At 55.3% G+C, this 27,798-nt stretch overlaps 8 protein-coding genes across 8 annotated transcripts; 2 read left to right on the top strand and 6 right to left on the bottom strand.

Moving 5' to 3' along the window:
• Positions 1-126: 126 nt before the first annotated feature.
• Positions 127-1,399, bottom strand: DICSQDRAFT_130708 (uncharacterized protein). The gene is made up of 7 exons (XM_007359936.1): positions 1,294-1,399; positions 1,183-1,216; positions 1,076-1,120; positions 988-1,013; positions 584-934; positions 281-532; positions 127-214 (listed from the first exon to the last, which is right to left on the bottom strand). The coding sequence occupies exons 1-7, from the start codon at positions 1,332-1,334 to the stop codon at positions 193-195; spliced, it is 771 nt and encodes a 256-aa protein (XP_007359998.1). The 5' UTR covers positions 1,335-1,399; the 3' UTR covers positions 127-192.
• Positions 1,400-2,297: 898 nt separating this feature from the next.
• On the top strand, positions 2,298-7,022 carry DICSQDRAFT_46439 (UDP-Glycosyltransferase/glycogen phosphorylase; the record flags this gene model as incomplete). The annotated part of the gene is made up of 17 exons (XM_007359776.1): positions 2,298-2,433; positions 2,489-2,893; positions 2,954-2,983; positions 3,040-3,107; positions 3,159-3,272; positions 3,330-3,519; positions 3,573-4,556; positions 4,608-4,714; positions 4,767-5,267; positions 5,317-5,433; positions 5,475-5,635; positions 5,685-5,721; positions 5,775-5,798; positions 5,856-6,048; positions 6,099-6,476; positions 6,530-6,720; positions 6,771-7,022. 17 exons carry the CDS (start codon positions 2,298-2,300, stop codon positions 7,020-7,022), a joined length of 3,888 nt encoding a protein of 1,295 aa, XP_007359838.1.
• Positions 7,023-7,239: 217 nt separating this feature from the next.
• On the bottom strand, positions 7,240-8,765 carry DICSQDRAFT_142025 (Clavaminate synthase-like protein; the record flags this gene model as incomplete). Its single annotated transcript, XM_007359935.1, has 9 exons — positions 7,240-7,605; positions 7,662-7,849; positions 7,909-7,958; positions 8,014-8,071; positions 8,119-8,220; positions 8,279-8,300; positions 8,365-8,386; positions 8,439-8,604; positions 8,657-8,765. The coding sequence occupies 9 exons, from the start codon at positions 8,763-8,765 to the stop codon at positions 7,240-7,242; spliced, it is 1,083 nt and encodes a 360-aa protein (XP_007359997.1).
• A 419-nt stretch (positions 8,766-9,184) lies between these two features.
• On the bottom strand, positions 9,185-13,177 carry DICSQDRAFT_75095 (RIC1-domain-containing protein). Its single transcript, XM_007359934.1, has 15 exons — positions 12,986-13,177; positions 12,810-12,917; positions 12,565-12,749; positions 12,341-12,501; positions 11,907-12,282; positions 11,578-11,851; positions 11,472-11,526; positions 11,355-11,419; positions 10,952-11,302; positions 10,624-10,888; positions 10,481-10,566; positions 10,184-10,427; positions 10,038-10,132; positions 9,640-9,975; positions 9,185-9,573 (listed from the first exon to the last, which is right to left on the bottom strand). Exons 1-15 carry the CDS (start codon positions 13,133-13,135, stop codon positions 9,304-9,306), a joined length of 3,021 nt encoding a protein of 1,006 aa, XP_007359996.1. The 5' UTR covers positions 13,136-13,177; the 3' UTR covers positions 9,185-9,303.
• A 219-nt stretch (positions 13,178-13,396) lies between these two features.
• DICSQDRAFT_94789 (MSF1-domain-containing protein) lies at positions 13,397-14,585 on the bottom strand. The gene is made up of 4 exons (XM_007359933.1): positions 14,452-14,585; positions 14,054-14,371; positions 13,891-13,999; positions 13,397-13,838 (listed from the first exon to the last, which is right to left on the bottom strand). The coding sequence occupies exons 1-4, from the start codon at positions 14,481-14,483 to the stop codon at positions 13,599-13,601; spliced, it is 699 nt and encodes a 232-aa protein (XP_007359995.1). The 5' UTR covers positions 14,484-14,585; the 3' UTR covers positions 13,397-13,598.
• Positions 14,586-17,869: 3,284 nt separating this feature from the next.
• On the bottom strand, positions 17,870-19,732 carry DICSQDRAFT_130703 (uncharacterized protein). The gene is made up of 7 exons (XM_007359932.1): positions 19,541-19,732; positions 19,423-19,472; positions 19,204-19,316; positions 19,113-19,139; positions 18,918-19,042; positions 18,772-18,859; positions 17,870-18,708 (listed from the first exon to the last, which is right to left on the bottom strand). Exons 1-7 carry the CDS (start codon positions 19,712-19,714, stop codon positions 18,095-18,097), a joined length of 1,191 nt encoding a protein of 396 aa, XP_007359994.1. The 5' UTR covers positions 19,715-19,732; the 3' UTR covers positions 17,870-18,094.
• Positions 19,733-20,205: 473 nt separating this feature from the next.
• DICSQDRAFT_130702 (developmentally regulated GTP-binding protein) lies at positions 20,206-22,565 on the bottom strand. Its single transcript, XM_007359931.1, has 17 exons — positions 22,442-22,565; positions 22,365-22,380; positions 22,292-22,306; positions 22,228-22,241; positions 22,009-22,170; positions 21,870-21,938; positions 21,544-21,807; positions 21,483-21,488; positions 21,360-21,423; positions 21,264-21,301; positions 21,182-21,215; positions 21,098-21,124; positions 20,947-21,043; positions 20,762-20,885; positions 20,643-20,701; positions 20,447-20,526; positions 20,206-20,382 (listed from the first exon to the last, which is right to left on the bottom strand). The coding sequence occupies exons 1-17, from the start codon at positions 22,457-22,459 to the stop codon at positions 20,369-20,371; spliced, it is 1,101 nt and encodes a 366-aa protein (XP_007359993.1). The 5' UTR covers positions 22,460-22,565; the 3' UTR covers positions 20,206-20,368.
• Positions 22,566-23,135: 570 nt separating this feature from the next.
• Positions 23,136-27,325, top strand: DICSQDRAFT_46396 (kinase; the record flags this gene model as incomplete). The annotated part of the gene is made up of 5 exons (XM_007359772.1): positions 23,136-24,325; positions 24,380-24,661; positions 24,721-26,405; positions 26,458-26,773; positions 26,848-27,325. 5 exons carry the CDS (start codon positions 23,136-23,138, stop codon positions 27,323-27,325), a joined length of 3,951 nt encoding a protein of 1,316 aa, XP_007359834.1.
• Positions 27,326-27,798: the final 473 nt, after the last annotated feature.

Genomic DNA, 27,798 nt, shown 5'->3' with positions numbered 1-27,798 from the left:
TCCCACAGAAGGCGTGGACGCAATCGTACGACTGGAATACCCAGGAGCATAGAACTTCTAATCTACCTGTTTCATTGACAGACGTCCAATACATAGCAGAGTCATGAAAGTGTCCTCGTAGTAGACGTGGATGTGGGGTCGTAGAGTAAACAAATAGCAGTCTATGATGCTCAGCATCGGTCAATGGGAAATTTATCCGCGGTATGTGCAGCAGCTACGCAGCAAGGTTGGACATGTGAGCAGATCGGTTTAAACATAGCACGGATGGACGTCACTCAACCTGATCATGTATGGCAGGCACGACACCAGCAGACATGCCCACGAGGCCCACAGCAGGAACAGCGCATCGCCTGTCGAGACGGTGATGCCCAGAGGGGTGGGCGAACCGGCAGACCCGACCACGAAGTTGTTTATGCCTTCGGCTTTCTTGATGATGACCGTCCATATTGTCGCGCCGATGAGTAGCGATAGTGCGCCTAGCACGGCGAAGGCGGTTGACAGCAGGAAGAACAGAGTGTGTTTAAGAAAACCGCTATGAAGGAGTTTTAGTAGTAATTCTTGACAGCGATGGGCAACCGTTTACGTGAGCAAAGCAAGAGCTGCTGCAACCGTTCCGATGAGGATGAGGTACCACGCGCCGTTTGTGAAATCTCCCAAGTAGTTCGAGTCGATGAAGGTGCCCTGGGTGATGAGCGCTGTCGTGAAACCGGTGTAGTTTCCGAGCATGTCGGCCGTGATGACCCTGAACGGCTCGAACCTGTTGGCGGCCGAGGTGTTGGAGCAAGTGCCCTGCGAGCCATTCAGATAGCCGCAGTAGGAGTACAAGCCGAACTTGTAAGTGTCGCGGATGCCTTCCATCTGTTGCAACGGAGCAGAAGCGTTGGTGGCATAGAGCCCGCCAATGGGGTCACCCAGTGCAGCAGCAAGACCTTGCCTTTTGGAGACTAAGCACCACCGATCGACGCCGCAAATGTGCCAAACACGCACCCATATCCAGTCATGTTGATGTTGACCTGCGCGACTCACGGCGTCAACCCGAACAGCTCTGTCATGTCGATGTGTAGGGTCGAATCACCATGGATATGCCTCGCGGGACGGTGGAGGTGTTGATTTGGCCAACCTGGATGAGCGTGGGCTATCAGTAGGAGATAGCGGTAATCTAGAAGAGGCGGGATGACTTGCATGTACGAATATCAACATGAGCAACGCGGCGAAGCTTCGCCATGCGCCGCGAGAGTTAGTCACAGAACTCGAAGACACGCTGCACGGGTAGCGGAGGAACACGGTGCTTACGAGAGGAAGGAGGCAGAGCCGATGCATATTTCGCCTCGCATGGTATACTGAGGGCAAGAAGGGGGAGGAGAGGGAAGATTAGGGTATCCAGGGCGAACTGCGGGGAAAGCTAACGGGCGAGCGTCGATGCCAACCTGCCTCGCGGAATCCGGACGCGACGTGCACGTCTGCAGTCCCAGTCACCTGCCTCGCCCAACCCCGCCTGCCTTTTCGGGACATTCCTAGGGGCGCGTCTGGGCGTCTGGGATTGGCCCGTATGGTGCGTGTGTCGCGAGCGAGCTCGCGCGGCCCCTCCGCACCCTCAGTCGTCCAGCTATGCCGCTCTGACGCATTCTGTAATATTTCACCTCGCATCCTGCACCACTTGATCCACCGCATCCTTGTCGTGTCTGCTGATCCAACTGCCTTGACGAGTGATGGCGCAAGACGGACAGCCAGACTCTCCACCCGATACCCCAGGAAGCCGCCCGACGATCACGACCTCTCCCACATCTGACCGCTCATCAACTTCTGCTGCTGAGACTGTGTCCGACTCCAAGGGCGACGTCGCTAAGCGCGTCATGGAGAAGACCTCGGACAAGCTAGGGCGGAACATGCCCCTGCTCTCGCAAAGCCAGCCCTCGTTGCCGCAATCGAGCCATCGACGCATACTGAGCCTCTCTAGGGGCAAGGGGAAGGAAAGACAAGCTCAAGAAGGTATATCGCCTGTTTCGCAACGAGTTAGGAAAACAGATCTCAACGTGGCTGCCGTGTTAGAACACGAATCGACCTCGCGTTCACAACAACTGGATACATCTCCGTCCTCCCCACCGCTTCCATCGCGTAAGCAACACCGTGTCCAGGGTGCAACCGGAGACGATGAATCGCCTTTCATCACACCTACTTCGCCGTCTCTGGATCCCACTCGTCCGGAGAACCTCATATTCCGCGGGTTCCGATCGGTACGTGTGTTCAATTGACATGTGCTAATCGCGTTATATTGACAAGCATATTGCACGTCGCAGATGCATGCCGGCACCCAGACTTTTATACAAGCGCTCCAGGCCGTCCCATGGGCTGAGGACCAAGACAATGACGATGAGGAGATGAACCATGATGCTACCCCCGTAGGCACGGAGAGCGATGATGAGGACAGGAGCGGTGAGCTTATCTCTGCAGGGTCTGATCGTTCCTACATTGATAATACTTCGCGCAGTCAACCGCCTCACGTCCTCTATACATGCTATATACCGACCCCTCGCGCGCTCACGGAAGGGAGAGGCCCCGTCCTCGCATCGTGCTGCTAGAAGCCCAGACCTTCCGAGTGTGTCTGACAACGAAGAGGCGTCGCGCCCAGACGATGTCTCGCCTTCGGATGACGATACTGAAGGCGATTTCGAGTCGCACGAAGGAGGATTGATTACTGGCCCGGGACATTCAGGTCGGATGTCTCCCGAGACGATACCGGACCTGGATTCTTCAGTGCTAGAAGCCCATGGCAGTACGAGAGGAACGGGTCGGTCTGGTAGCATGGCTACCGTACGGCAGAACAGACGCGCGCAGCTGGCAGGGAAGCTGCGAGACGTGTTCGAGTTGAGCAACATCAACGAAGTAGTAGCAGGTAGGGCTTTGGCTTCAACTTGAACTCGTCTACGTAAGGGAATGCTTACGTCTTATGCAGAGATGCCGTGCTGGCTGCTTCGATCGGTCTGTGAGTGGGGACCCCCAGAGCGCTTTACGATTACCAGAAACTGATGTCCCTCGAAGTGCTCCAAGGATATATGTATCTCACGGACGCATACATATGCTTCTTCGCACACCTCCCATCAAGAGAGGTTTGTTTGCTATACCAATAGTCGGAATCATTGCTGATTGAGTGTCCTCAGGACCAAGTGCTGAAGTCCGGCTTCCTGTTCAAGAAGGCTCAGCGGACAAAGCGTTGGATCAGACACTGGTTTGTCCTCAAGAACGACGTGCTATCATGGTACCAGTCTGCGTCGGTGAGATCAGCTTGGCGGTGTCATGTATATATGGTACTGATACCAGTCAAACGTCAGGATCCATACTTCCCGCATGGAGTCGTCGATCTGCGGTATGCGATCAGCTGCGAACCGGTGAATCAGAAGGACATCCGCCTGCGGACCAACCAGAAGTCCATTCGATTGTCTGCAGACTCCGTACCCAGTCGCGATGAATGGGTCAAGGCCATTCGCAAGGTCATGTTGAAGGCTCAGAATAATGGAGATAGTATCAAGGTGAGCAGCATTTCCGCAAACCAAGGACTTAACACTGATGTGTAGCCAAGATTGCTATCCCGTATCCGACGGTTGTTGATGTCGACGTATCAGGGGCGATGGACTTCAGCGAAACAATCGAGATCAAAGTGCAGGACAAGACGACTGACTTGGCGCTCGACTCCTACTTCTTCGCCTACTTCCAAGATCTACCCACTGCCCTGGAACAGATCCGGGATGCCGTTCGCACATATCGCGGCATACCTTCAATTGACTGTTCGCCTACCGTGGTTGACAGCACCAGCGCTCGGTCGCCCTCGGCACAGTCGCCGACCAAACCCTCGGCAGATCCTCACACAAAGCACCCAGCAGGCTTTAGACTGACCTCGCTGCTCTGGCCGCTGCAAGAGACGCATGGCCGCTCGGGTAGCACACATGGCGCGAACAACGCACATAACGAAGATTTCACGCACATTGTCAAGAAGAGTAGCTCGTCCTTCGTGCCCATCGCGACGACAAACGAGACCACCTCCCCTACTGAAGGTGGGCCCGGCTCTCTCCGCAACTCGACTGCGACTCTGACACCCACTTCCACCCTCACCGCTTCTGATCACACGTACCCTCCTTCCACCTCCGCGTCGGTCGTAGACTTCCGCGGGAATGGCGCCGCGGGCTCGACCAAGGAACCAACCGCGTCTTCGAGCGGGAGCGGATGGTCGGTGGGCATACCCTCGATCCCTTCAATCCCCGCCTGGCTTCGCGCGCCGTCTCGTAGCTTGTTCGGAGTGCCGTCGACGAGCAACTTAGCGAGGCCGGTCATCGAGCATGCGGCAACGGTTCATTTGCCGCCTAGCGCCCATGCCCTCCGGACAGTGAGTGAGGTCGTGTCGTCTCGCGCCTCATCAGCCGGTAAGCTGCCCAGCGCGTCCATGAGCGGCGATTTCGGGTTCTTCAGTATCCTTGAAACCCCGGAGACCGCGGTAGACAGCGAGATGGTCGATAAGTTCCGCGACGCGTTCGCGTTTGATGACAAGGAGAACCTGCTTGGCAGTAAGTTTCGACGTCCCCTGCTTGGAGACGCGTTGCCTTACGAATTTGCAGTGTTCACGGGATATCTGTTCCGGTTGTTGCCTGTTTATGGCCGTCTTTACGTTTCCGATAATTACTTCTGCTTCAAGTCCAGCGGACCACTGACCTCTAAAACAAAGGTATGTACCTCGCGCACGTGCACGACGCTCCTCCCCTGACCTCTTGGGACAGATGATCCTCCCACTGAGGGATGTACTTGCCACGGAGAAGTCAAAGTCCTTCCGTTTCGGCCATCACGGTCTCGTAGTTATCGTCAAGGGGCACGAGGAGCTGTTCTTCGAGTTCGTCGACGAAGAGCGACGCAACGCCCTCATCAGTGTCCTCCAGAAGCAGATCGAGGTTGTGCGGCAGCGGACGAGCTCTGGCGACCCGCGCGCACCCTCGGACGGCCACCACGAAGCTCTGATCTTGGAGGAATATGGCGCTCGAAATGCGCTCGACATGGACGAGTCGCGGTCGACCTCGTCCGAATCCGCACCGGCGTACATGTTCACATCACAATCGTCGACGTTCCTCTCTTTCAAGCCGGAGAAGTCGCTCCACTTCACGTTCCTCACCATCGGTTCGCGTGGAGACGTCCAGCCGTACATCGCGCTTGCCAAGGGCCTCAAGGCGGACGGGCATCGTGTGCGTATTGCCACTCATGGCGAGTTCAAGGAGTGGATCGAATCCGTAAGTCAAGACTTGCCGTGTACTGCATTTGTATCTGATCTGGTCGCAGCATGGGATCGAGTTTGGCTATGTAGGCGGCGATCCTGCGGAGCTCATGCGTATATGCGTCGAGAACGGCACCTTTACGGTCGCCTTCCTCAAGGAAGGCGTACAGAAGGCGAGTAGCGTGTTTACAACCCAAGGATCTGGTACTCATGTCTCGTGTAGTTCCGAGGATGGATAGACGATCTCCTCAAGACGTCATGGGAGGCTTGCCAAGGCACAGATGTCCTCATTGAGAGCCCTAGTGCAATGGCTGGCTACCACATCGCTGAGGCTCTGAAGATCCCGTACTTCCGTGCGTTCACTATGACCTGGTCTCGGACGAGGTGCGTGTCGATAAGGACACGCTGGTAGCTTTATTGACGATCGTTGCAGGGCATACCCACATGCATTCGCTGTTCCAGAGCACAAGGTGTGTTTGAGATGAGTGCGATCACATAGGGCTGCGCTGATCATAATTCATAGATGGGAGGCAATTACAACTACATGGTAAGCTCGCTCTAGCCAATCTGTAGAACTGGCTCCTGATAGTTTCCGGGATCCCAGACATATGTACTGTTCGACCAGGTATTCTGGCGTGGAACGGCTGGACAGATCAACCGCTGGCGGAAGCATACCCTCGGCCTCCCGGGTACTAGCCTGGACAAGATGGAGCCTCACAGGATTCCGTTCCTTTATAACTTCAGCCCAACCATCGTGCCCCCACCCCTTGACTGGCCCGAATGGATTCGCATCACGGGTGAGTTAACTGTTATCGTGCTCTTGAACCACGTACCGAGCATTGTCTAGGTTACTGGTTCCTCGACGCCGCCGACGTGGGCTCGAAGAAGTGGGAACCCCCGCAGGATCTATTGGACTTCATCGATGCAGCGCGCAAAGCTAACAAGAAGATCGTTTACATTGGCTTTGGGAGTATCGTCGTGCCCGACCCTAAGGCTATGACGCGCTGTGTCATCGATGCGATTGTGCAGAGTGGCGTGCACGCCATACTGTCCAAGGGCTGGTCTGACCGACTGGTGAAGAATGTCCCAGCTCAGACCGAGCCCGAAGAACCTCTGCCGAAGCAGATCTATCCCATCTCGTCCATTCCCCATGACTGGCTATTCAAGCAAATCGATGCCGCTTGCCATCACGGGGGAGCAGGGACAACCGGAGCGAGTTTGCGGGGTGTGTGTCTAGTGTCCCACTTGGCTGTTGTTTTGCTCACCATTGATACGCAGCTGGCATCCCTACGATTATTAAGCCGTTCTTCGGTGACCAGTTTTTCTGGGGTGATCGCGTCGAAGCACTGGGTATCGGAGCTGCTGTGCGCAAGTTGACCGTTGAGAGCCTGTCGCAGGCGCTTCGTGAAGCCACAACTAATCAGAAGGTCATCGACCGCGCCAAATTGGTTGGCGAGCAAATTCGAGCTGTACGTCCTGTTGTCGATACTGCATTGCGGCACACTGATTGTGCTTGTAGGAGAACGGCGTTGCGACTGCTATAGAAGCCATCTATCGTGACATGGAGTATGCTCGAACCCTGATCAAGGGCGTTGCACAACGTCACATCGAGGAACACCTTAATGCCGAACACGCTACCATCCGCGACTATTCCGGCTCGTCCACGCCTCCGGAGCGCGCAAGTCCCAGCATGTCCGCATCTGGCGCGGTCAGTGACTGGAGTGTCATTTCTGACTCCGACGACGGTCCACACGAGCCTCAATCACCTTAATGACTTCACGAACATCTCTGTCTCATCTAGACGGACCTTCAGGCACTCTTATGCATATATAACACTGGTGGACGCCGCCTGCAGTTTCTTAATGTTTGTCACAACTTGCGCTAGCGCAATTGAATCTGTACATGTTTCTAGATGTCCCTCCCCCTTTGGGCCACTTGTATAGCCATCTTGCTGTATAACATACCGCTCCCCTTGTGTATGCCTCTTCTCACATAGCTGCTCCGGCGGACTCGTCCTTGTAGTGCTCGTTGAAGATGCGCTTGCTGAACTGCCCGAAATTCTCCGATGCAGAGAGCTGCTGGTCAACGTTCGGCTGCATGAAGAGCGCAAACGTCTCGCGGGAGATCTTCTCTGCGTCAGGAGCGGCGCCAACCCGCACACAGTGTGGGGTGGCACGGAGCTTGCCTGCAGTAGCGAGTTCGAGGGCCTCCCCAGTCTGGAAGGCGAGACAGTCGGCGGGAATAGAGACCTTGGTGAGGGCACCGCCGCGAGTACGAATGTAGAGCCCGGACGTGGGCGAAGGGGATTGAACGATGGCGGGCTCCCCCGACGGGTCTTTGCGGAGATACAAGGCCTGTACCAAGGCAGACGTCTTAGACCTAGTCGGAAGCAGAATACATGGATACTCACGGAGCATAAACCTGTGAGCAGGGAATGGTCGAGGTGGAAGCCACACCAGCTGTCAATAGCCTCGTCTTCTGCCGGAAGAGGATTCTCGGGCGAGGGAGGGAAGTAGTGTAACAGCCGCGCTTTAACGGTTTGCGAGGAGCTGATCAAGTCTGACAAAGAGAGCGAGGAGTCCGACAAGTATGACGAGGCTGAATGAGGTGTGTAAGAGCAAGCCCTCTCAGTCGGTGAACACAAGTGCAATATTCACCGAAGGGCTGGCAGGCGACTGCGAGCTGACATCCGACCTTGAAGACGAAACTGCAATGTTCGGCGTTAGTATTACTGTTCAGAAGACATCACTCATCTAGCTTACCCTCCGAGATCCTTGAATGCCTGTTCAAATTCCGAGACTTCCGGCGTATCCGTTGGCCCTAGTTTAGATCAGTACATGTCCTGCATAGCATCGCTTTGTATTCACATATGTTCTTGCCGTAGTATTCGGGGTATGCCTGACGCAGTTCGGCGGAGACATTGGGCTCATCCAACACCGGATTGGCATAGTAAGAGCCCTTCATAGTATCTGCGAGTAGTAAGTCAATAAGGCAAACTTCGACAGATATTCGAATATTTCCACCTACCTGGTTTGCCATTCATGATTTCCTATGTTACCGCCTGAAGTTCAGGATGCTACCGAATGGTTGAGACTGGCAAGCGATGCGCTCACCTTGCCATGAGACCATCCGAAGCTGCACATTCCATCAGCATATGCGTGCGCAGCCAGAAAAGACAATGAAATACCTGTATCGACTCTTTGGGTCCGCATAACGTTCCCTGATGCTCGGTTCTAGGTTTGCAAAGCGATATGCAAGTCGGAGAAGCCGTTCTCGAGCCGGAGTATACGTGGAAGGCAGGTCGCGAACGATGACGATACCCAAGCTATCCGGATGCGAGCCGAATGCCCTTTCTGAATAGTCTTTAGCTATATAGTGGCTTTACCGGACGCACAAAGCACCTACCGATGGAGTCGGCAAGCGAAAGCGGAGAAGAAACGAGGGTATTGTACGAAATTGACACAGCACCCTCAGAGGTCAAGGTAATGGAGCCGTTGCCAGCTACAGTGGCCATACTTCTCCTGAGAGCGGTTCTCGCTAGGGACAACATGGGTTGTGGTCCAAGACAAGATACGCATGCGGGTCAGATAGCAAAGTATACCAAACGTCGAACAAATCGGTAATTCCCGGGCGAGATAGCCGGAACGAGAGTCTACATGCCCCTATCATAGGCTACTGGACTCACCGCCGCTCGATGCAGATGGACACGTACACGATAGCTAAGGCCTCTTGCGTTCCGGTCAACGTCCACTCGGAGGTGCGGTCGTCTCTAAGCTTCACATGTGAGTTCGTCCGCAGGGTATCGTTTGGTCTGGCTCAAGCCATCTGGGCTCACTCCAACAACACCATCGATTCGGAGATCCGGGGCGAGCGGTCCGCAGAGGACCACCCTCATTCGACCGAGCCTGACCTGGCACTAGGCGCAAATATATGCCGTGAGACAACTTTGGTTGTTGTGCAATGATTGGTACACTTGTACGATCTACATAAGTTATCCAGACCCGAAGAATGTCCCATGATGAGATATACTGTCTACAGCAGAGATGAGGGTGTCAATGAACCGTGCCGTTCCCTAGGCCGATATGCGAAGCAGCCTGAGGTAATATCTGGGTTTCTACCAACGCAGTCTGTAAAGCAGCACCGGTGTCGTCGATGGAGTGCAAGAAACGCAGGATTTCTCGGCAGAGCTGCCAATCTTGTGCAGCAACTGCGCAGCGAAGCAGCCGAATCGCGTCGCCGTTCATCCCGTCAAGTTGCTCAAGGCCATGCAACACGAGCAGATACGAGCCTGCCGTCTTCAAGCGACCTGACCCTAAACAGGACTGGTAGCTCGTCGTCAGCACAGTATCTAATACGCAAAGCGTGCCGTGTGACATGTCGTGACATACCTCGAAGAGAATCTTGGGGTTTCCGACAATATCGAAAAGTCGCGGCCACCTAGTCATCTCTATCTTCCTTGCGCAGCCGACGACGACATCAAGAGCATCATCGAAGTGGTCCAAGAACTCGATAGTAGTGGGAAGTAGCCCGTTCGTCTTTGCTGGCCCATCCACGCTATCGTTCTCTGGCGCACCTGCATCCTCCTCAACGACAGTATGGAGAAGGATCTCTAGCGCATGCGCAAAGTAGACAAGGTGCTGGTAATGCGATGCAAAGGAAACGGCCTCCTTGCCTTGCGAGTTCTCTAGGTGGGAGAGCAAGATATGGTGGAGGAAGAGGTGAGACTGCCGGACACAGCATCAGTAAGTGCGTCGTGCATGTGCAGTGCTGCAAAAGGCATACTCACGCTAGTGACATGCCGAAAGATGGTGAAGGACAAGCTCATCCTAGTCGCTGCCTCGACCTCGACGCCGATGATGATTCCCTTGTCCATCAGCACTGCTGCAGGGACCGTCAGTCAGATTACCACCGGTGCACGACAGAAACTCTTACAGAGGGGATAGAAGTCAAGTGGTATGTTCACGCTCTCCTTGACATGATCCAGAACTACTGTTCCGTCCTCGGCGGGAGGTGGGACAGCTTCGATCGCCAGTGCATTCAGCCATACCCGGATGCCCTGCCCATCATAGCCCCACAACGAGTTCTCTAGCGTCCCGATGCCACGCAAGTGGATCCAACAGAACTCTATACGGTCCGCTAGGATTTGCATATCGTAATTGACTTCGCCCTCCTCTGACTACAGACTCAGGTAAGAAACAGAAGCTCTCAAAAGAATGTGCTATAACTTACCTTCCTCGGCCTCAGCAACACGAGCTTACCTCCGACAATCATGAGAACGGTAGCGACGGCAAGGTCGTCTGATGGGTCGCCCAACTCTGTCCAAGGCAAATTGTCAGTCGATAGACTATCTCGCCTCGGGCAGCGGGACCCACGTTTCTGCGCGGACGGGATCATCCAACTCAAAGCTCGCACAGCGCCTGGAACGGCGATGACTCCGCCGAATGTGATACTACCGCAGAGATGCAGCTTGATGGAGTCGGCTGTGGGGATGATGAGATAGTGGTACAGGGTGTTATCCGCTGTATACACAAGCAGCGAGTTGTCGACAAGCGAAAGGATGACGACGGCCGAAGGGATCATCTCGCGGTGCAATACGTTCTGATTGCTTAGCTCCAGATCACGCGAATATAAGCGGACCTGCAACAGAGGAAGCACGAGTCATTGAGCAGGCCCACACCGGCGTGCGCATATCTCGCTTACCTGGTAAGCCCCAGCAACCTCTACAGCGGCGATGAGGACATGGTGGAACCATAGAAGGCCGCCTTTCACGGTGAAAGCCTGTTCCTGTCGTTCATCGGCAAACATCTTCCACCGTCCTGATGTCGAGCTATAGTGGACCAGTCCTCGTCGACCAGCAATGGCAATAAGCCTCCCGTCAGAGCTCAAGGAAGAGTACCGTATGGGCCAGTTCGCGGACATGTAGTCCTGTGGAACCTTGATGTGTTGCCATACGTCCGCTTCGGGATTGATAACGCTCATATCCGGTTGGTCTGCGCCGCGGTAGACCAGAACGCGGTCGTCCATCTGAAGGAATGCGTATTGTGTATTGTCCTATTTTTGTATGTCAGCAGAAGCGCGGGATACAACCCTGGTCAACGCATACTGGAGAGTGCTGCCCCGTCGTTGCGCTCTTGGCGAATGGGAGGACAAACATTTGACCATCAGGCTCTATAACTGACGTCAGATCCTCGAGTCGTCTGCATATAAGGCGATGACTTACTGTTAGGAGAGTTCTGCGCCAACATGACGAGCTCGAAGTTGCCTGACACCCAAAACTGGACTTGGTCAGTCATGCGAGGAAAGCTGCCAACAAACGGCGCACTCACCAAACTCCTGACCCCGTACATGAAAGAGTCCGTGAACTTCTCTTCGTCCACTTCATACTCGACGCCGAAGCCCCAAGCAAGGCATCGTCCCCCAACACTCCATACTGCCCACCCCTTCTCCCATCCCACCGCTAGAACGTAACCGTCCGAACTCCACTCCATGGTGCATACTGACCCTGTTCCTTCTCGCGCGTACATGTTCGGTATTTGCAATAACTGCGGCGTCGGAACCACACCCTCCAGCGAGGGGAAGCTCGAGAACTCGACGGTGCCACTGAAAGGTACAACGTAAGTGTCTGCCCGCATCCAAACGCAGGCCACACACTCACTTGTACGTCCCCGTAGCGACCAAAGAGAACTTCGGGTTGAGAGCTACAGTCATTGCACGCCGAGGCTCGTTGTATGTGTACCCGACGACATCTCCCGGATCGACCTGTCTCCGTTTCTGCACCCAGCGAGGCGGGTCGACGTGGTGTATGCACGTTCCAAGCCATTGGGACGGTCGTGCGGAGCCCGAGCTGTCTGAGGACCGTCGAGGGTGTCGGAAGGGCCCGAGGTCCGCTTGGGTGTCATCGGTGCTCGCTTCGGACGCACCGGGCTGTATATCTTGGTCCTCGTAGAGCTGGACCAGATATCCCCGGCCGTCGGAGGTTATCCACGTCTCGAAGCCAGTCTGGCGGTGGTAAGTGATCTGGGATACAGTGACTGCCGGCAGGGTGGGTATATATGAGGTGAGGTACAAGCGGTAGATAGCAGCACGCACCATCTGCATCTGCAAGCCACGGGAACTCCTCGTCGTTGATGATCCATGTCTCGTACCCCCCTCCTGAGGTCCCACCGCGGGAGATATCTGGCCACGGCACACGTTGGATTGCCGGCGGGGTGCTTGTAGAGAACAGAATGGAATCCTTGCGGGGCGAGACGCTAGTGGCAAAATGGCTATAGCAACCATCGCCCCACGGAGGTCATGCAAACCAGGAGACGCACCTCAATAGTGTGCCCTCAATCCGTATAACGCCATCTAGTCGCAAGCTCAGCGATTGGAAGGGCAAGGCTTCGCCTGCTCCAGGCAAGAAGTGTCGCGCCGCATTGGGCGCAAGCGGTGGGGGCTGGTACGGGAGCTCATCCGCATTATATTCGACGGTGACCAGGACGAGGTACGAGTCCGTAGTCTGCGTGCCCACGCTAAGTCTGCAATCTCACGTACACAAGCTGCGGCGAGACCTACGCACCTGGACAACAATCCTCTGCCCATCAGGAGACCAATGCAAGTGTACGTTCTCTCCGTGCTCCTGCACTGACGTCGGGGTGCGCGAGAGGTGTGCTATTACCGCGGAGGGCTACATCCAGGGCCACGTCGCAACGAGACGTCAGATCGGCCTTGCGCTTGAGCAAGGTATGCACGCACCCGAACACGCCATAGCGTAAGCCCAGTCTTTGTGACAGCCGCGAAGAGCGTCTTCCGCGGACTCGGGGCTATCGAGAGCACGAGCTCGCTTGGGAGAGGCAGCGCCGGGGCGCTGGAGAGCTGTCGCGCAGCAGAGGTCGGGAAGTACATGGCAGCTCTGGTACAAGACGAGGCGGGCGACAGACGCGAAGGGACCTGGAATGTCGCGCGCGTCGGTCAAGTCTGGGAAGGATCCGTGGCATGAAGGTGGAAATGGATGGAGATGCGCCTCAACACACATAGCATCTGTCAGGGCCGTTCCCGCCGATGATGCAGCCATCCCGCGTACGTGCGCGTGTGCACTCCCGGCTCCGGACAAAACAGACTTTGCTCTCACACTCATTCGCGACGACTAGCTCATCAGTGTGAATGCGAACGTATACTATGAATGCGATTGACGAACGTGGGCAAGTACTGACTACGATGACTACAAATACACGAATGGTACAACGAAAAAACATGCACGACCCACGACACAATACCGAAGAGACAGGAACTGAGCAGGGAGCAGGATCGGATAAAATCACGAAGGGCCGTTCAATAATCAGGATAATATTAATCGAGACGAGCAACTTCAGCCTGAACCAAGCCAGGTCTTCCACCTGGCCCAATACCCTCTTCTTGCAGGGGCGGGGCTGGAAGCACCGTCTTCCCTACTGTCGCCCTTCGCAGGCACCTCGTGATGAGCGGGAGGTTTTGCGTCTGGACCCGCAATGGAACGGTGAGAGAGGAAAGAACTCGGCGCGCCCATGGTCATAGGTTGCATACGGGATTGACGGATGAGGTCAAGGATGACGAAGAAGCCCTCGCGAGACTAAGTATTCATCAGCATAGTCCAGGATAGGCCCAAACTCAGCGCTACGCACCCGCTGCAAGTTCGCCTTGAACTTCGCAAGCCCGTAATTCTCAATCTTCTTCGTCAGGCCCCAGCCGAAACCAGACAAGAACATAGCCTCCGTGGTCTGTAGCGTTTTCCTGATAAGGTGTCATTATCACTGCCTCCATATCTGAAGACCATGAGTGATATACCCATCTTCCGCCTGGCGTATGTGAATGTGCTCCTCGACACGCATGACCTTGACATGGTCAAGGTTTTTCGTCGTGCACCGCATGTTCTTCCCAAGCGGGTCAACCTCGCTCTCCTCGAGCACCCAAGACTCCGCGCGCTGGATCATGCCCGCCGGCGCCCATCGAGGCAGCGAACCCTTCTTGAGGATGAGGCGTGTCGTGCGAAGCGAGCCCTCGGGTGTGACCTCGCGCGAGATGACGTCGCAGGAGAGTATATGGTTCGCGTACGGGTTGGGGTATCGGAGTAGATACGCGAGCGAGACGATGGACCAGGGATCGCTGTCACGTACATCATATGATTAGTATCGGTGCGGGTGCGAGGGTGTCTCGAGACGACCAGCAAAGGTGCTTCAACTCACTCGTACAAGAAGGACTGGGAGTAGAACTTCATTGCAGGCGATCCCGGCACGAGTGTTTAGCAAAGACTGACAGCTTGATTATGAGCGACTAGGCAGAACTAAAGGTAGGGTACGAGTATTTAGGGAGGAGATGGGAGGAAGGACGATGGAGCTAGAGAGAACGAGCCAGGACGAGCCCCTCAAGCTTTCGCATGGCAAGCGCCCGGGCTCAGCCCCAGTGAGAACTTACATGGGCTCCGCTGGTTTAGGTCGGCGAAAGTCGTGTAAAAGCGGTTGAGGTCGGGAGCTGTCGGTTCAGATTGGGCGGTAGGCTGTAGGCGCCCAAATCATGTCGTAGAGTGCCTCGATCGGACATGTCCCGACAGCGGTGACGTCCATTTGTCTCTGACATAGACATGTCTTTAGCATGTGTCTAACTGTGTGTCTAGCTGTGTAACACAATTCATTGCTTTGCGCCATACAAGTAACACACATGTCATTTCAGCCGGCCGCCCAAGTCCTCTGCAGGATCCTTGTACCTCATCTCGCCGCTGGAATCAGTCATGCCACGCTCGCGCCAGTCGAAACAAAGGGAGTCCTTCTGTGAATGTATCAGGTATTGCAGGGGCCAGCGGCGCCCAGTCCCCGAGAGGACGTACTACTACCGCAAGGCCGCCCAGAACGAACCATTGCAACAGTCCCTTGCAAATACGCTCGCAGCCGGACCCTCAGGCCACTTAGCGTGACAGCAAAGAGCTCCCACGCTTACGCGAAGGGCATGTTCTCTGAGAGCGGGAACCTGCCCTCAACAGATGATGTCATTGTGGTTGACTCGTTGCTCGCACGGACCACAGCTGTCTTTTACCTTGGCTCCAACCTCTCCTCTCCTCTCCCCCGCCCTATGGCCAGTCTTGCACACATCCCTCCTGCACAGCCCAAACACCGACTCCCAACACCAGGCAGGTACGTCGGGGTTTGGAATAGCTATGAAGGTGCATTAGACAACTATAAAGGTGCGTCTCACAGTTGAGGTGAGCATAAGGTGAGCTGCGGCGAATGGTGTCGCCATCGCAACACCATCCTAGTGGGTCATAGTATGTATGTGCAGCACCTTTGGAGGTACGTCGCCATAGTTGCCTACTGTATGCACCCACTCCATTTGTATGTAAAGAGCCCCAGCACAGAGGCAGCACTCACGGAACATTGCAGGCGCATGTGCACATGTGGACTAGAAGGTATGTCCTATATGATTCTGGCTATGTGCATCCGACAGCTCACAAGCTTTGGCCCAGTTGGCGATGCTTGTGCACCAGCCAAGTAGCATGAGCACGACACATCCCCCTCTGCAAGGTGCCTGACCAGTACACCCCACTAGATGTGGTTACCGATGGAATCCAACTGCGCTCCCATTGTAGACGTACTGTGTACTAGTAATGCGATCCTATACGAAATTATACAGTCATTTGACCCATACCATCCAATAGTGTGTGAACAAGCCCAAAACGAATAAAGCCGAATGCACCCACCTGCAACCGACTAATTCCAGCTCAAGATGTCTGGCCTCTGGGACGTTGGACCTTTAGAGCGATCCTGAGTCTCGCGGTACTGCGCGAATATTAGTGACTTTGGTCATGGGTAGCCTGAGCAGGCACAGCGTGAAGCACCAGATTCTGGCGGGAGAGAACATGCAGAGAATGTGCGGATTCCCACCACATTCGCTCCACATTCTCCCCCATGTTCTCCAGGACGGCGAATCTGTAGACTATATGCATGTTGCCTGGACAATCTCATCATGTTCTCTAGTTCTCAATTTGGTAGCCTCGAATAGCTCAAGATAAGTGATATTGAGATGACTTTCTGTCTGATAGGTTATCGATGCCACGGCCTTGGATGCGCATTGATTTGTAAGCGTGGATTGCGTCGAGATCACGATCCCAAGTTGTACCAGTACACTACTACTCTAGGTCTGCATCGATCTCAACCACTGCTCATCCATCTACTGTCGACAGTCGACCTCGGGCTGTCACCATGCTCGACAAACCATCCTGGCAACAACCGAAATGATGCAAGTGCAAAAGCAAGTCTCGAAGAAGGCTCTCGGATACGACGTCTTTGGTCTGTGAACTGTCTACACAAGGAACGCGCACTTGCAGTGGTGCAGGTCAGCAGCCAGAAAGCCGTACCTCAAGGCGAGACTCAAGAGCGGATCCGAGTGCAAAGAGAACCTGGAGAACCACTGGTGAGCAATGGATGTGCGCGGACTGTACGCGAGGATCTGTCCAGTGCCGATGTTGCAGACCGGGAGGGCGGAGCACTCAGTACGTTGTCGATGGTGTCGGAAGACTCGATCTCGCATCATCATGGTTCTTGGCAACGTCTCCTGGCCGTACTAGTATGTCCCGAGTCTCATCACCGCCTACACTTGCCATTTGGGGGACATCTCTGGACTCTGCAACCGACACGCCTCCTTCGCCGTCTTCCTCACTACTAGTCAGCTGGCCCTTTGGACGACCATGAAAATGACTGTGCCGGATCCTCTGGTGTTTTCGGTCCTTACTGGGGATAGTGACTTGTCTACGCCGGTGCCCTTGTTCGAGACATTCCCCCCTATCTGTCTCGCGATCCTCCATTCCGAGCCGGCCAACATCTTTGAATATTTTCCTATCCTGGGTGCTGAGAGACGCCTGGACGCAAAGCGCGCCATCATCAAGTTGTGTCTTGAAACATATCCCAATACTTCCCGGAAGCTGGCACATTCCCTTCTCACAATGTGCAAACTCATGCCGGTTTCTGGCAGGGTTAACTCCTACATATACGGACGTCACTTGAAACTCAAGGAGATGCGCTGCTTGTGGTGTATGTCGATCAGCTGCCTCACCAGCTGCAGCATCCTCGCTGCTAGCGGGCACTCTACAAGCCGCGCGCTAGCTTTCATCCGGCGACCCAGCTATCTTTTGTAGTTACGTAGGCATTCATGTCCGTCTTGAATCTGTGTGCCTAAATTATCATTGCGCGGTGAATATGCGGTCCAGTATAACCTCGCAAATGGAGCACGCGGGATGTGGCAACATGTGCGCTGACAAATTGATGAATTCTTGATATGGCACCAGGTAAGCCAAGCTTCGTGGTATCCGGATCTGTCCTAAATTGTCTACGTTAGAGAATGTGTGGCGAATATGGAAGGGAATGTGTGGAGAATGCGTGGCTCTGTGAGAGGATGAACACGCATTCTCCTTTCTCGGAGAATGTGGCGGGAATGTGGGGAGAACGTGGTGGGAATCTGCTCATTGCCGCCGTGTTCTCCTCCCTCCGAAATCTGACGTTTCACGCGGTGCCCATTATTTGGCAGTACACCCTACTTTGGCTGTATGCAGTTGTATGAAGTTGGGTGGCCGCGCGATGGCATCCGACTGCTGTTGGGCTAGGTTGCATATATCGGGGCAAATGTGACGCGTCAGTCTCCGGCGTCGGCGTGATGCCAGGTGGCAAACACGAAGGATGCATTACTACTTACTACAACTGCTAAGGCTACCATCATTAGTAGTACATGGAAATGATTAGAAATAATCTAAACCAAGCTGGAGCCAGGAAGTTCAATGCTTGACACCTCTGATAAGCTATCATAACATCAACGCCGCGCGCACCGAGATGTACACAGCACTCATTATTCCTCCGGGTAGTCGTAGTATGCCGTGTCCCTCGCTTCGCCCTTGTCGGACACAAACACCTGGAGACCGTCGAAGGCAGGCCGGATCCAGATCTTCTCGCCCCCCAAGTCCAGAGTGTCCAGGCCCGCCGTGACCATCTCCGTCATCCTGTTCTTCGGCACGCGATGTCCGCCCACGGCCCTCAGCATCACCTCATACTCCTCATGCGAGACTTCGTGGCTAAAGCCGAGCAGGTACGTCCGCTGCGCCCTCAGTTGCCGCGCGTACTCGACCGCCTGCGCGAGGCTCAGGTGGGAGAGGTGCGCCTTCAGACGCAGGCAGTCGAGGACGAGGACGGGTATCGGGGAGGACAGAAGGTCGGCAAGGACGTCGTCGGGTATCTTGGAGCAGTCGGATATATATGTCACCGCGTTCTGGACGGTGAAACCGAGACACAGGAAGTCTTCCTTCTTCTCCTTCTCGACTGGTGTCACGTTGCCGGTCGTGGTGGGGGTACCCGGCATGCCCGTCCCGCAAGGGCTTGAGGTCGAGAATGGTACCGCGGCCGCAATTTGGTCCGCGATGCTGGGGACCGGTTTGACGGGCTTCGCACCGCAAAAGCCATGGGGGACTGCACAGACACCGACAACTGTCGATCACCGTTCCATGAAGCGGTAAATCCTACGCTACGTACCGGCGTAAGGCTTCACCGTAATCCCGGTGTCTCCGATCTCGAAAGGCTCCCGGTCGGTAACGTAGGGATGCCAATTGAACTCCGGCACCTGGGACGACTTCGGTGAGCTCACAGGGTACATGAGAAAGTCGGCGATAATATCTCACGTCTCCTCCGCCCGAAGCGAACTCCTTGCGAACCAAGTAAGGAAAGGCAATCTTGACCGCTTCGAAGGTCTCCGCAGACAGATATATGTCTACAGCCTGTTGGATCGCGCCACCCAATGTCCACCCTGAAACCCGGCGGCTGCGTCAGGAATCCATCTGAACTAACAGCAAGCGGCAAACGTCACACAGGCTCACCTCGTAAGTCGTCCAAGCCATTCATCGCTAAAAGGCAATTGCACGATACGTGGGCTTACTGCATTGAGCGCAAAAGCAAAATCGCACGTACCATCCGCGTGGGCGTGAGTAATGAGGACGGCATCAATGTGACGGAGGCCGTATTTCGGGAACCACTCCACTGCGGCTGGCATGAAGCTCTTCCCAACATCTATCACGATAGTCCTGTATGTATCGGAGGCACAAGGCGGCGGCGGCGGCAGTCAGCTTGCAGCGCTTGTTTTGCGGAGTCGGAGTCTCAGGATGGGTTCGGCACGGGGGTAATACTCACTTGGGTAGCCCATCCCGGCCGCGGACTCTGAGCACGGCGGATGTATTGCGCTGGATATCATATCGATCTGGCGTTAGGGCAGACGCTCCGGAGGCAGGATGGGCCACAGCGTACTCACCCGCTTGTTCTTCCAGCCTTCAGGCGTTAGCGTCGACAGACACGTCCTGCACGGCTTCGCACCTGGTGGAGCCGTCAGACAGTCAACGTGCGGGAGCGTCGAAGAGGTTCCGGTGCCAAGCAGGATGAGCTCGACCGGGTCATCATAGGCGTGCAGAGCGTCGATCGAACCCATATGTATGACAGAGGGAGATAGCGGGGGGTGAGAGGGGTGTGTTGAGTCGCTCATGGGTGCCCAAGATGTCAAATTTATATGTCGGAGGGCGGCGGCTGGGTTAGGCTGACAAGCATCTTAATCTGGCGGACAGAACGGAGTACGGCGCGAGAGTGATCTCATCCTGTCCTATCAGCAAATTTGCACGTGCAAGGCGTCTGCGCTGCGAACGATCAAGTCTTTGAGGCTGTTTGTGCGCCGCAGAGGGGGCGAGTGATATGGAACCAAAGATTGCCAGGGCGGTGCGGCATAGGAAGATACAGGGCGTACTAGCACTACGGCAACTATGCCCTTTCGTCCGCACAACAGGCGACGCAACCTCCTCTCACGTGGCTGCCCTCAATCGAGATTCGGGTCCGCTCTGTGGCGTCAGCCTCTCCCCCAGCTGCATATAGAGCGTCCATGCATCGAACCATCTACACATTCCCGCAACGAGCTTCGCCATGCGGTCGAATAATTATACTTCGAATGCTGTGTATTCATTTCATCGGCTTATCTTACACGCTGTAGCAAGCAGCCCATTATCTCCGAGTCAGCCCGGGGGATACGACCAGCCGGCTGATCGTGGTCACCCAGCTCCTACGTGCTCACCGCCGCCTAGTCGTGCCGCCTAAATTACTTCGTGAAAACTGCCAAACGCCGGCGGTCAGGTCTAGAGAACACGCGGGTTCCAAGGCGTCCGATCATACTCACTTGACACAACGTCATCGTCCGCGACGTGATGGTTTAGCCCAACCTTCTGTGCATGTGGGTTGAACTTCGAAGACTTGCCCTGATTTATAGGCGTCACAACACCATTCCTTGAGTTCAACATGTCTGATGTGCTCACCCTGGAAGAAACGTATGTCAGCGGACATCGACAAGGCGGCACGAGCGTCTCCAGACTCACCAGACTAGTGCGTATCGGAAGTTGGCCGCGAGCGAGCGATGAATACCATTGCAAACGCCCTGCAAAGCGAGGCATCAGATAAGCCCATCCCCGTGCTGTAAGTTTCCGTGTCTGCGCACCTCGATGGTGGCCCCTTGGCGCAGGCAGATAGGATCCGCAAGATCGGGGTGGGCACCCCGTTTCTTAGTGTACACCTTCACCAGGCCAAGCTCGGCCCAAATCCTCTCGTAGAGGTACTCCAAGCTGCGTTGCGCAGCATCACATCAGCTTCGGTGCTATTCTAGACGCATTGACCAAGACCTACTTCAACCCGAGCTCACAGCTGATCACCAGGGTATGGTCTTGTCGCGCGAGCTTGTCCACCTGCTCAAGGCTGATGGCGTCTATCTTGTTGTAAACGTCTATGTCGAAATTATTCTCAGCAAGGCCGGCATTCAAGGATCGGGAAAGCTTACATAGACACGGAAGATATTTGCGTGTTCCTAGCGCGGGGTTTCAGCAAGGCCGTTGTCCACATTGGTCGATAGGAGAGGACATACCTATTAAGACATCTATGAACTCATCGGTCGTAATCTGTGGGGAATGTCACTGGCATATTCGGACAGAAAAGACAGAACCTACGTCTTCACGGATCATTACGTCGCAGTTATGCAGTTTGTCTGTAACCCAGACGAGCGTGAGCAGCTACCGCATGGTCCAATTCTAGGGTCCACCTACAGCTGGCTAAGATGGACCGAATGGTCTTTTCATCGGTCTTTGTCAATGGCACCGTTTTATTGATCTAGACGAATATGAGCAAGAGATCAGGGGAGTTAAACCGGTGTACCTCACCGTAATCTGTGTAAAGAGGGAATCCGGATGTATCAAGGGACACAATGACGGCATCGAGCGCACCACGCACCCCTCCAGTAGTCTTCCGCTTAAACACGACATCGGGCTTCTGCTTGTTCAAGCGAATGCCTACGGCATCTAATTCGATCTCAAGCAGCCGTCGTTGCTCTTCCGATTTCGTTGCGTCAAGCATGATGAGAATGAGGTCGGCAGTCTTGGCTGTGGCTACAACCTGTCTCCCACGACCGCGGCCCTGGCTGGCACCCTCAACGATCCCTGGCAGGTCAAGCAACTGTATCCGCGCGCCCTCGTACTCCAAGACGCCAGGAATAGCCTGAGAGGGTAACGGCATGAGGCACATCAGGACGTAATGGTCTGTATGATGAACAAACCCACCGTGAGGGTGGTAAACTCATACGCCGCGGTCTCGGATTGGGTGTGCGTGCATTTACTCAGGAGGGTTGACTAGCCCGGACGTAGGGGTGATGTCAGACGAGGCAGCGGCAATAGAATCCTGAGTCGATCGGACGCTGACCTTGCCAACTGAAGGGAAGCCGATGAGGGCGACTCTGGCATCGCCGGACTTCTGGACATCAAAGCCCGTCCCACCGCCGCTCGACTTGCCTGTCGGCTCGAGGAGTTGTGCACGGTATCGGGCGAGCTTGGCCTTGAGGAGGCCAAGGTGGTACTCCGTGGCCTACTTCGCTGCCTGATGAACAGGCTGGGCGAGTCGCGGACTGGGTAACGTCCTCACCTTGTTCTTCTGCGCTATTCAAGAGCTGAGTTCAAAGCTACAACATGGTGCATGGAAGACTTACTCCTCGCCATCTCCTCTGGATATGAAGCATAGCGTCAATTTCGCAGTTCGCATGTCGTCTATAGAGCTCTTACCCTCGATCTCCTTGATCTGCAGACATGGATAGCCATCTTTAGCCACACGCGCTCGGGATGTAGACATCCCGGCCTACCTTCTCTACAATGCCCATCTTGACCTACGTCCCGTTGAGTTCAGGCACGATGTGAATGACGTTCTTTCTCTTGGTATAGAAAACACGAGGCTCAACGCAGCAAGGGGGTGGAGGTGGTGAAGCGTGAAGGTGAGCGGGCAGGTAAGCGCTGTGGACGGAAGGCGCGGCAGGCGCGGCTCTTGGACGACCCGGGGCAGCATCATCTTCGGCCTCTCAGTCACTCATCCTCGTCCTTCCGCTCCTTTCCCCCTCTACGTCCTCTATGCCTAACAAACGACACCAGCCAACGCTCTTCACACATCCAGAGCACGATGCAGACGATGAAGATGATGAGTCCTGGCAGACCAGCAGCACGCGCTCGCACGGGTACCCCCCGTCTGGTAGCCTCAAAAGTCGGACAAAGGCCAGGCAAAGGGCCGCGTTCAACCCGAACGCTCCCAGTATCAACGCTGCGTCTACCGCTGCGGCCGCCATTCCTCCCACCCCTGTACGCGGGAATTACACCAACATCTACAATCAGTTCGTGCGACGCTACCGGCCCGGGCACAACCACGACGACGACCCACGGAACGACCCAGAAACCCATTACTACCAGCGCGGGTTTGGAGGGCTTCTGGATGGAGCGGAGAGCGACGATGAAGACGTTCGCGGCGTTCCAGGGATGGGCGAGCCACACGACCGTATGTCGTCCCTTATGTTGGACGCGGAACCCATCGAACCGCAGTCACTAGAGGATCGAGAGCGGCTGGAGTGGCAGACAATGCTCGCGTCGGTCCTAGCAGGCGACGTACTCAAAGCGGAGAACACGCGCATCGCCGTTGCGCTCAACTCCTCTTCCGAAGAAGAGAACAATCCCCGCTCTGGTATCTGGCTCGGCATTCGCGCGCGTCTCCATGGCCGCACGGTCGAAGAGGAGCGCAGGAAGCTCGAGGAGAGGCGGCTGAGGACGGTCAAGCCCGTGATCGAGGAGGTTCTGAACTTCCGCGTCCAGGACCCGCCCGCCGGTTCGACAGAAGGCCGCGAAACGTACGCGCTTCAGCAGGTCAATGCCGTGCTCCGCCGGCTCGAGATCGCACACTCCCTATATCCCAGTCTACGCGCCTTCTACATAGACTGTCACAGCGCGGTTGACGTCGAGTTCCAGTCGCGATGCGATACCCTGAATACTTGGTCCACAGTCCTTACATCCCTGAGACAGCTCCTCGGGACATTGCGGAAATGGACCGGGAGTGAAACTATGGACGTCTCTCAGCCCTCGTCACATCCCCCAACGCCTTCGTTGCGTTATAGCGAGAACGCGAACGGCGGCGGCACGACCTTTGTCGAGAGGTTCCTGAAGGAGGAGAGCATCCAGAGGCAGTTCGAGAAGGGCTCTATGACCACCATTCACGCTCTTGTCGGCACAACTCGCGATGCGCACGTTAACCTGGCGCCCATGTTCAAGAAGATGAATCTGCCGTCCTTCGAGCAAGAACTGGTGCCGCTTGTCTCTTTCTTGACGAACCTCGCGCAAGCCGTGCTACGCGTCCGGCTCGCGTACGCGCAGAAGCTGAAGAACCCCGACGTCCTCATCATCGACCAGATGACAGATGACCTCAAAGTCAAGATTGGCTTTGCCTGTACGCTGAAGAGGCAATATGAAGCCTTCCTTGTGCCCGATCCAGGGGGCAACTGGAGGCTCCCTCCCTGTATCAGTGCCGATTACGACTCTACCATCCTAGAATCCTTGACCTTTTTCTTCAAACTCATCCACTGGAAGTTGAAGAGCGGGACGAAGGGAATTCACTTCAAGGAGACCGACGTCATTGAGGCACAGTGGGCAACCTTCAACGACGTCAGTCTGACCATCCCTGGAGGCGCTACGCTGGTCGCCGAGCAACTATGGTGCGTATCCATGACGTCTCTTCTCATGAAGCGGCCTGTTCACGAGCATTACAGCGCTCTGACAAACAAGCTCATTGTCCGTGTCACGAACTACTTCGACACATCTATCCGCGTTCCCGGTATGGCCGACGGTTCCCTATCAGAGATGCTCAGCGATCGCGTCCGCAAAGTTCTCCGTTCTAGTGGGCTTAACGGTACTCCTACAGGTCAGCAAACGCTCCCGACCGGGTTGCAGCCGCCAAGTGCGAATGTTCCCAAGGACCGGCTGGTCACCTGGTACGGCAAAATTCTCGACGGCGTGAAGCAACGCTCGCGGAAATTGCTGCGCCTGGGACGGTATGTCGTATACTCGCCTAATCAGCTGAACATGCGCACTGAGCTAGCTTATGTTGCAGTGTCCTGTCACGTCGTTTCTGCGATTCGGCAGAATACGATCTCGAGGATGCCAGCATTGACGTGTTCATCGCAACGTTGGTGGAGTCAGACCACTTTCTCGTGTACACTCAGACTTTCGAGGAAGAGGGCACGTACATCGTGGGACACCCTTCTCTCCGAGACCGTCCGGACACTATCCGACGACTCCTCCTTGACGCGTTCCATGTTCATGAAATTGACGAGAGCAGCTGGCTGATGGACATGGGTGAGGCGGAGCCGGAGGAGGTGGAGGAGGATGCTTCTTACTTGCTCGTGCTGTCTCCACGAACACGATTTCTCTGGAACGGTTTCGTGCTGATGCTGCAGTTACCCAAGATTGATCTGCATCTAGAGGACAACCGCATCCGTCTCATCGCTGATGGCTCCCAGCACCGACTAGTGGCTGCCAAACGCCAGTTCTCCGAATTCTTCCAATCCGTAGAAGACGAGGAGACGGGAGAGCCGATAGAACCCGCTATGCCGATGCCCAACTGCCTGATCGAACAGCAAGCACATCTACCCTCGGTCAATCGCGAGCTGCGTAAGATAGGGCGCGCGACCAATCGCCTAGCGGAGTCTATCGTGGAATCGGTGCACTATGTTCGTCAGACGTTGCGAGACACTACCAACTACCAGGAGCTCCTCGAGAACTGGTACGTGTTCGCCTCCGACTATGGCGCTCACGTGGAGAAGTACATGGACCAGGCAATGCTCCTCAAGTACAACCAGTCACTCATCAAGCTCGCGATCTCATGGGTGTCGTTCATCTGCGACGATTGCGACCCGAATGATCGCAAGACCTTCCGATGGGCTGTCACCGCGCTAGAATTCCCCCTGCATCGGACACGGCGAAACAACATCCTCCATCTGCCAGACGACCAGTTCGAAATGCTGCGCCAGAAGGTCGCAACCTGCATGACTCTGCTCATCTCCCACTTCGACATTCTAGGCGCGCGCTCGGCGTTGGACGCGAAGCGGGAGAAGGAGCGGCAGGAGGAGCTATTGCGGCTGCGGACGTCCAACCGGCGGTCGGACGAGGACGAGGAGGAAGCTGCATTCCAAGCGTCTCCGGAAAACCAGGACTCCGTCTACGCGTATATAGACCCTGCGCTGCGGGCGTTCTGGCAGAAGACCTCCGACTTCGCTCGGGAACTCGACGAGCAACGCGCACAAATGGGAACCGAGCACCATATCATCGGTCGTGTACTGGACGAGCGCGTCCTGGTAGATCGCTCCGTTGTGTTCCTTGCTGGGTCGAGTTCCAACGTGTCCATCCGATGGCAGCAAAGCAGATTCATTGGCGCAGGGTCGTTCGGGTCGGTGTATTTGGCGATCAACCTCGACTCCAACACGCTGATGGCCGTGAAGGAGATCAAGTTCCAGGAGACTGCGGGCCTCACGAGCCTGTACTCGCACATCCGCGACGAGCTTGCGGTCATGGAAATGCTGCATCATCCAAACGTAGTCGAGTACTACGGCATCGAAGTTCACCGAGACAAGGTATACATCTTCGAAGAGTACTGCAAGGGAGGAAGCTTGGCTGCGTTGCTCGAGCACGGACGTATCGAGGACGAAGGTATCCTGCAAGTCTACACTTTGCAGATGCTAGAGGGTCTTGCGTACTTGCATTCTCAGGGCATTGTCCACCGAGACATCAAACCAGACAGTGAGTTGACTGGCCCTTCTTATTGGCGTCACTCACTGGTGTCTCTTTCTAGACATCCTCCTCGACCATATGGGCGTCATCAAGTATGTCGACTTCGGCGCGGCCAAGATCATTGCGAAAAACCGTGGGACTCTCCGACGCACTCGTCGTTCAGATTCCTCCGTTGCCTCACCAGGATCAGCAGCGGCAGACCCTGACCAACTCGGTCTCAACAACTCCCTCACGGGAACACCGATGTACATGTCGCCTGAAGTCATCAGGAACAACAAACTGGGACGTCATGGTGCCATGGACATCTGGTCGTTAGGTTGTGTCGTCCTGGAGTGCGCGACTGGCCGGAAGCCCTGGAGCAATCTCGATAACGAATGGTGGGTGTCTCGCTTGCAGTCGTTTCGTGGTTTGACATGCCGTGAGCTCACACGTAACATACTTCGTCTCGTAGGGCGATAATGTTCCATATCGGTGTCGCAACTCAGCATCCACCCCTGCCCGAGCCCGGCCAGCTGAGCGAGATGGGCATCGACTTCATCAGGCGATGCCTTACGATTGACCCTTTGGCCCGTCCGACCGCCATAGAGCTCATGGACCACCCGTGGATGCTCGACTTCCGAGAGAAGCTTGAGGACTACGAGAAGGCGGAGAACGTCATCGCATCCGGCGCGTCAATACCCGCCGAAGGCACCTACGAAGCCGCAACGGTCGCCCGCCAGGCCGCGATCCTGCAGGAGAAGGAAACAGAGCTAATCGCAGCCCAGTCACCTAGTCTGTCGCCCATACAGTCACCAGAGGGCTCGTCGGTCAACTCGCTCTCCCCTGGGCTGAATGACGCTCGCCTGGATCTGCTGTCGAGCTTCTCGACCCCAGACAGCTCGAGTTCGAGCGCGAATGGGAACAGCTCTGGTTCTGGTTCTGGCTCATGAATTTCCGCCGCTCCCATGGACACCTGTCTGCATTCATAGAATACCCGTTGAAACTCATGTAGCTTACTCCTCGCTTTCCCTGCACCCATTCACCCATGTACCCACGCATTCCATCGCGATACTTCGTATTGCTGTAGGCTTGACTGATTCGAGACATCATCCACGTTTTCCTCTGTTTTGATACACATATCTCTTACGCTAAACGATTTTCTTTTGGGTCTAATGATAGACGATGAGATGCGTTGTTACGTTGTATGCATGTACTAGTACTAGCGCGCAAAGCAAGGAGCTGAATTGGATCTACAGTAATACACGCAACAATTGGGACCATCCGGTGATCAGACAAGCAAAAGGCAGAATACACGCTATGCACTTTAGATGAGGCCTGGTATCCTACCGGTGCGGAGGGGAATCGGGGAATATGTCTGAAACATAAGAAAGCAAAGAAGGCACATGTATGTCTTAGGCGGCGG

The sequence above is a fragment of the Dichomitus squalens genome (genome assembly GCF_000275845.1).
Source record: "Dichomitus squalens LYAD-421 SS1 unplaced genomic scaffold DICSQscaffold_1, whole genome shotgun sequence".
Lineage (NCBI taxonomy): Eukaryota > Fungi > Basidiomycota > Agaricomycetes > Polyporales > Polyporaceae > Dichomitus > Dichomitus squalens.
Note: the sequence above shows the minus strand (reverse complement) of the source record. Positions and strands in the feature narration are given on the sequence as shown.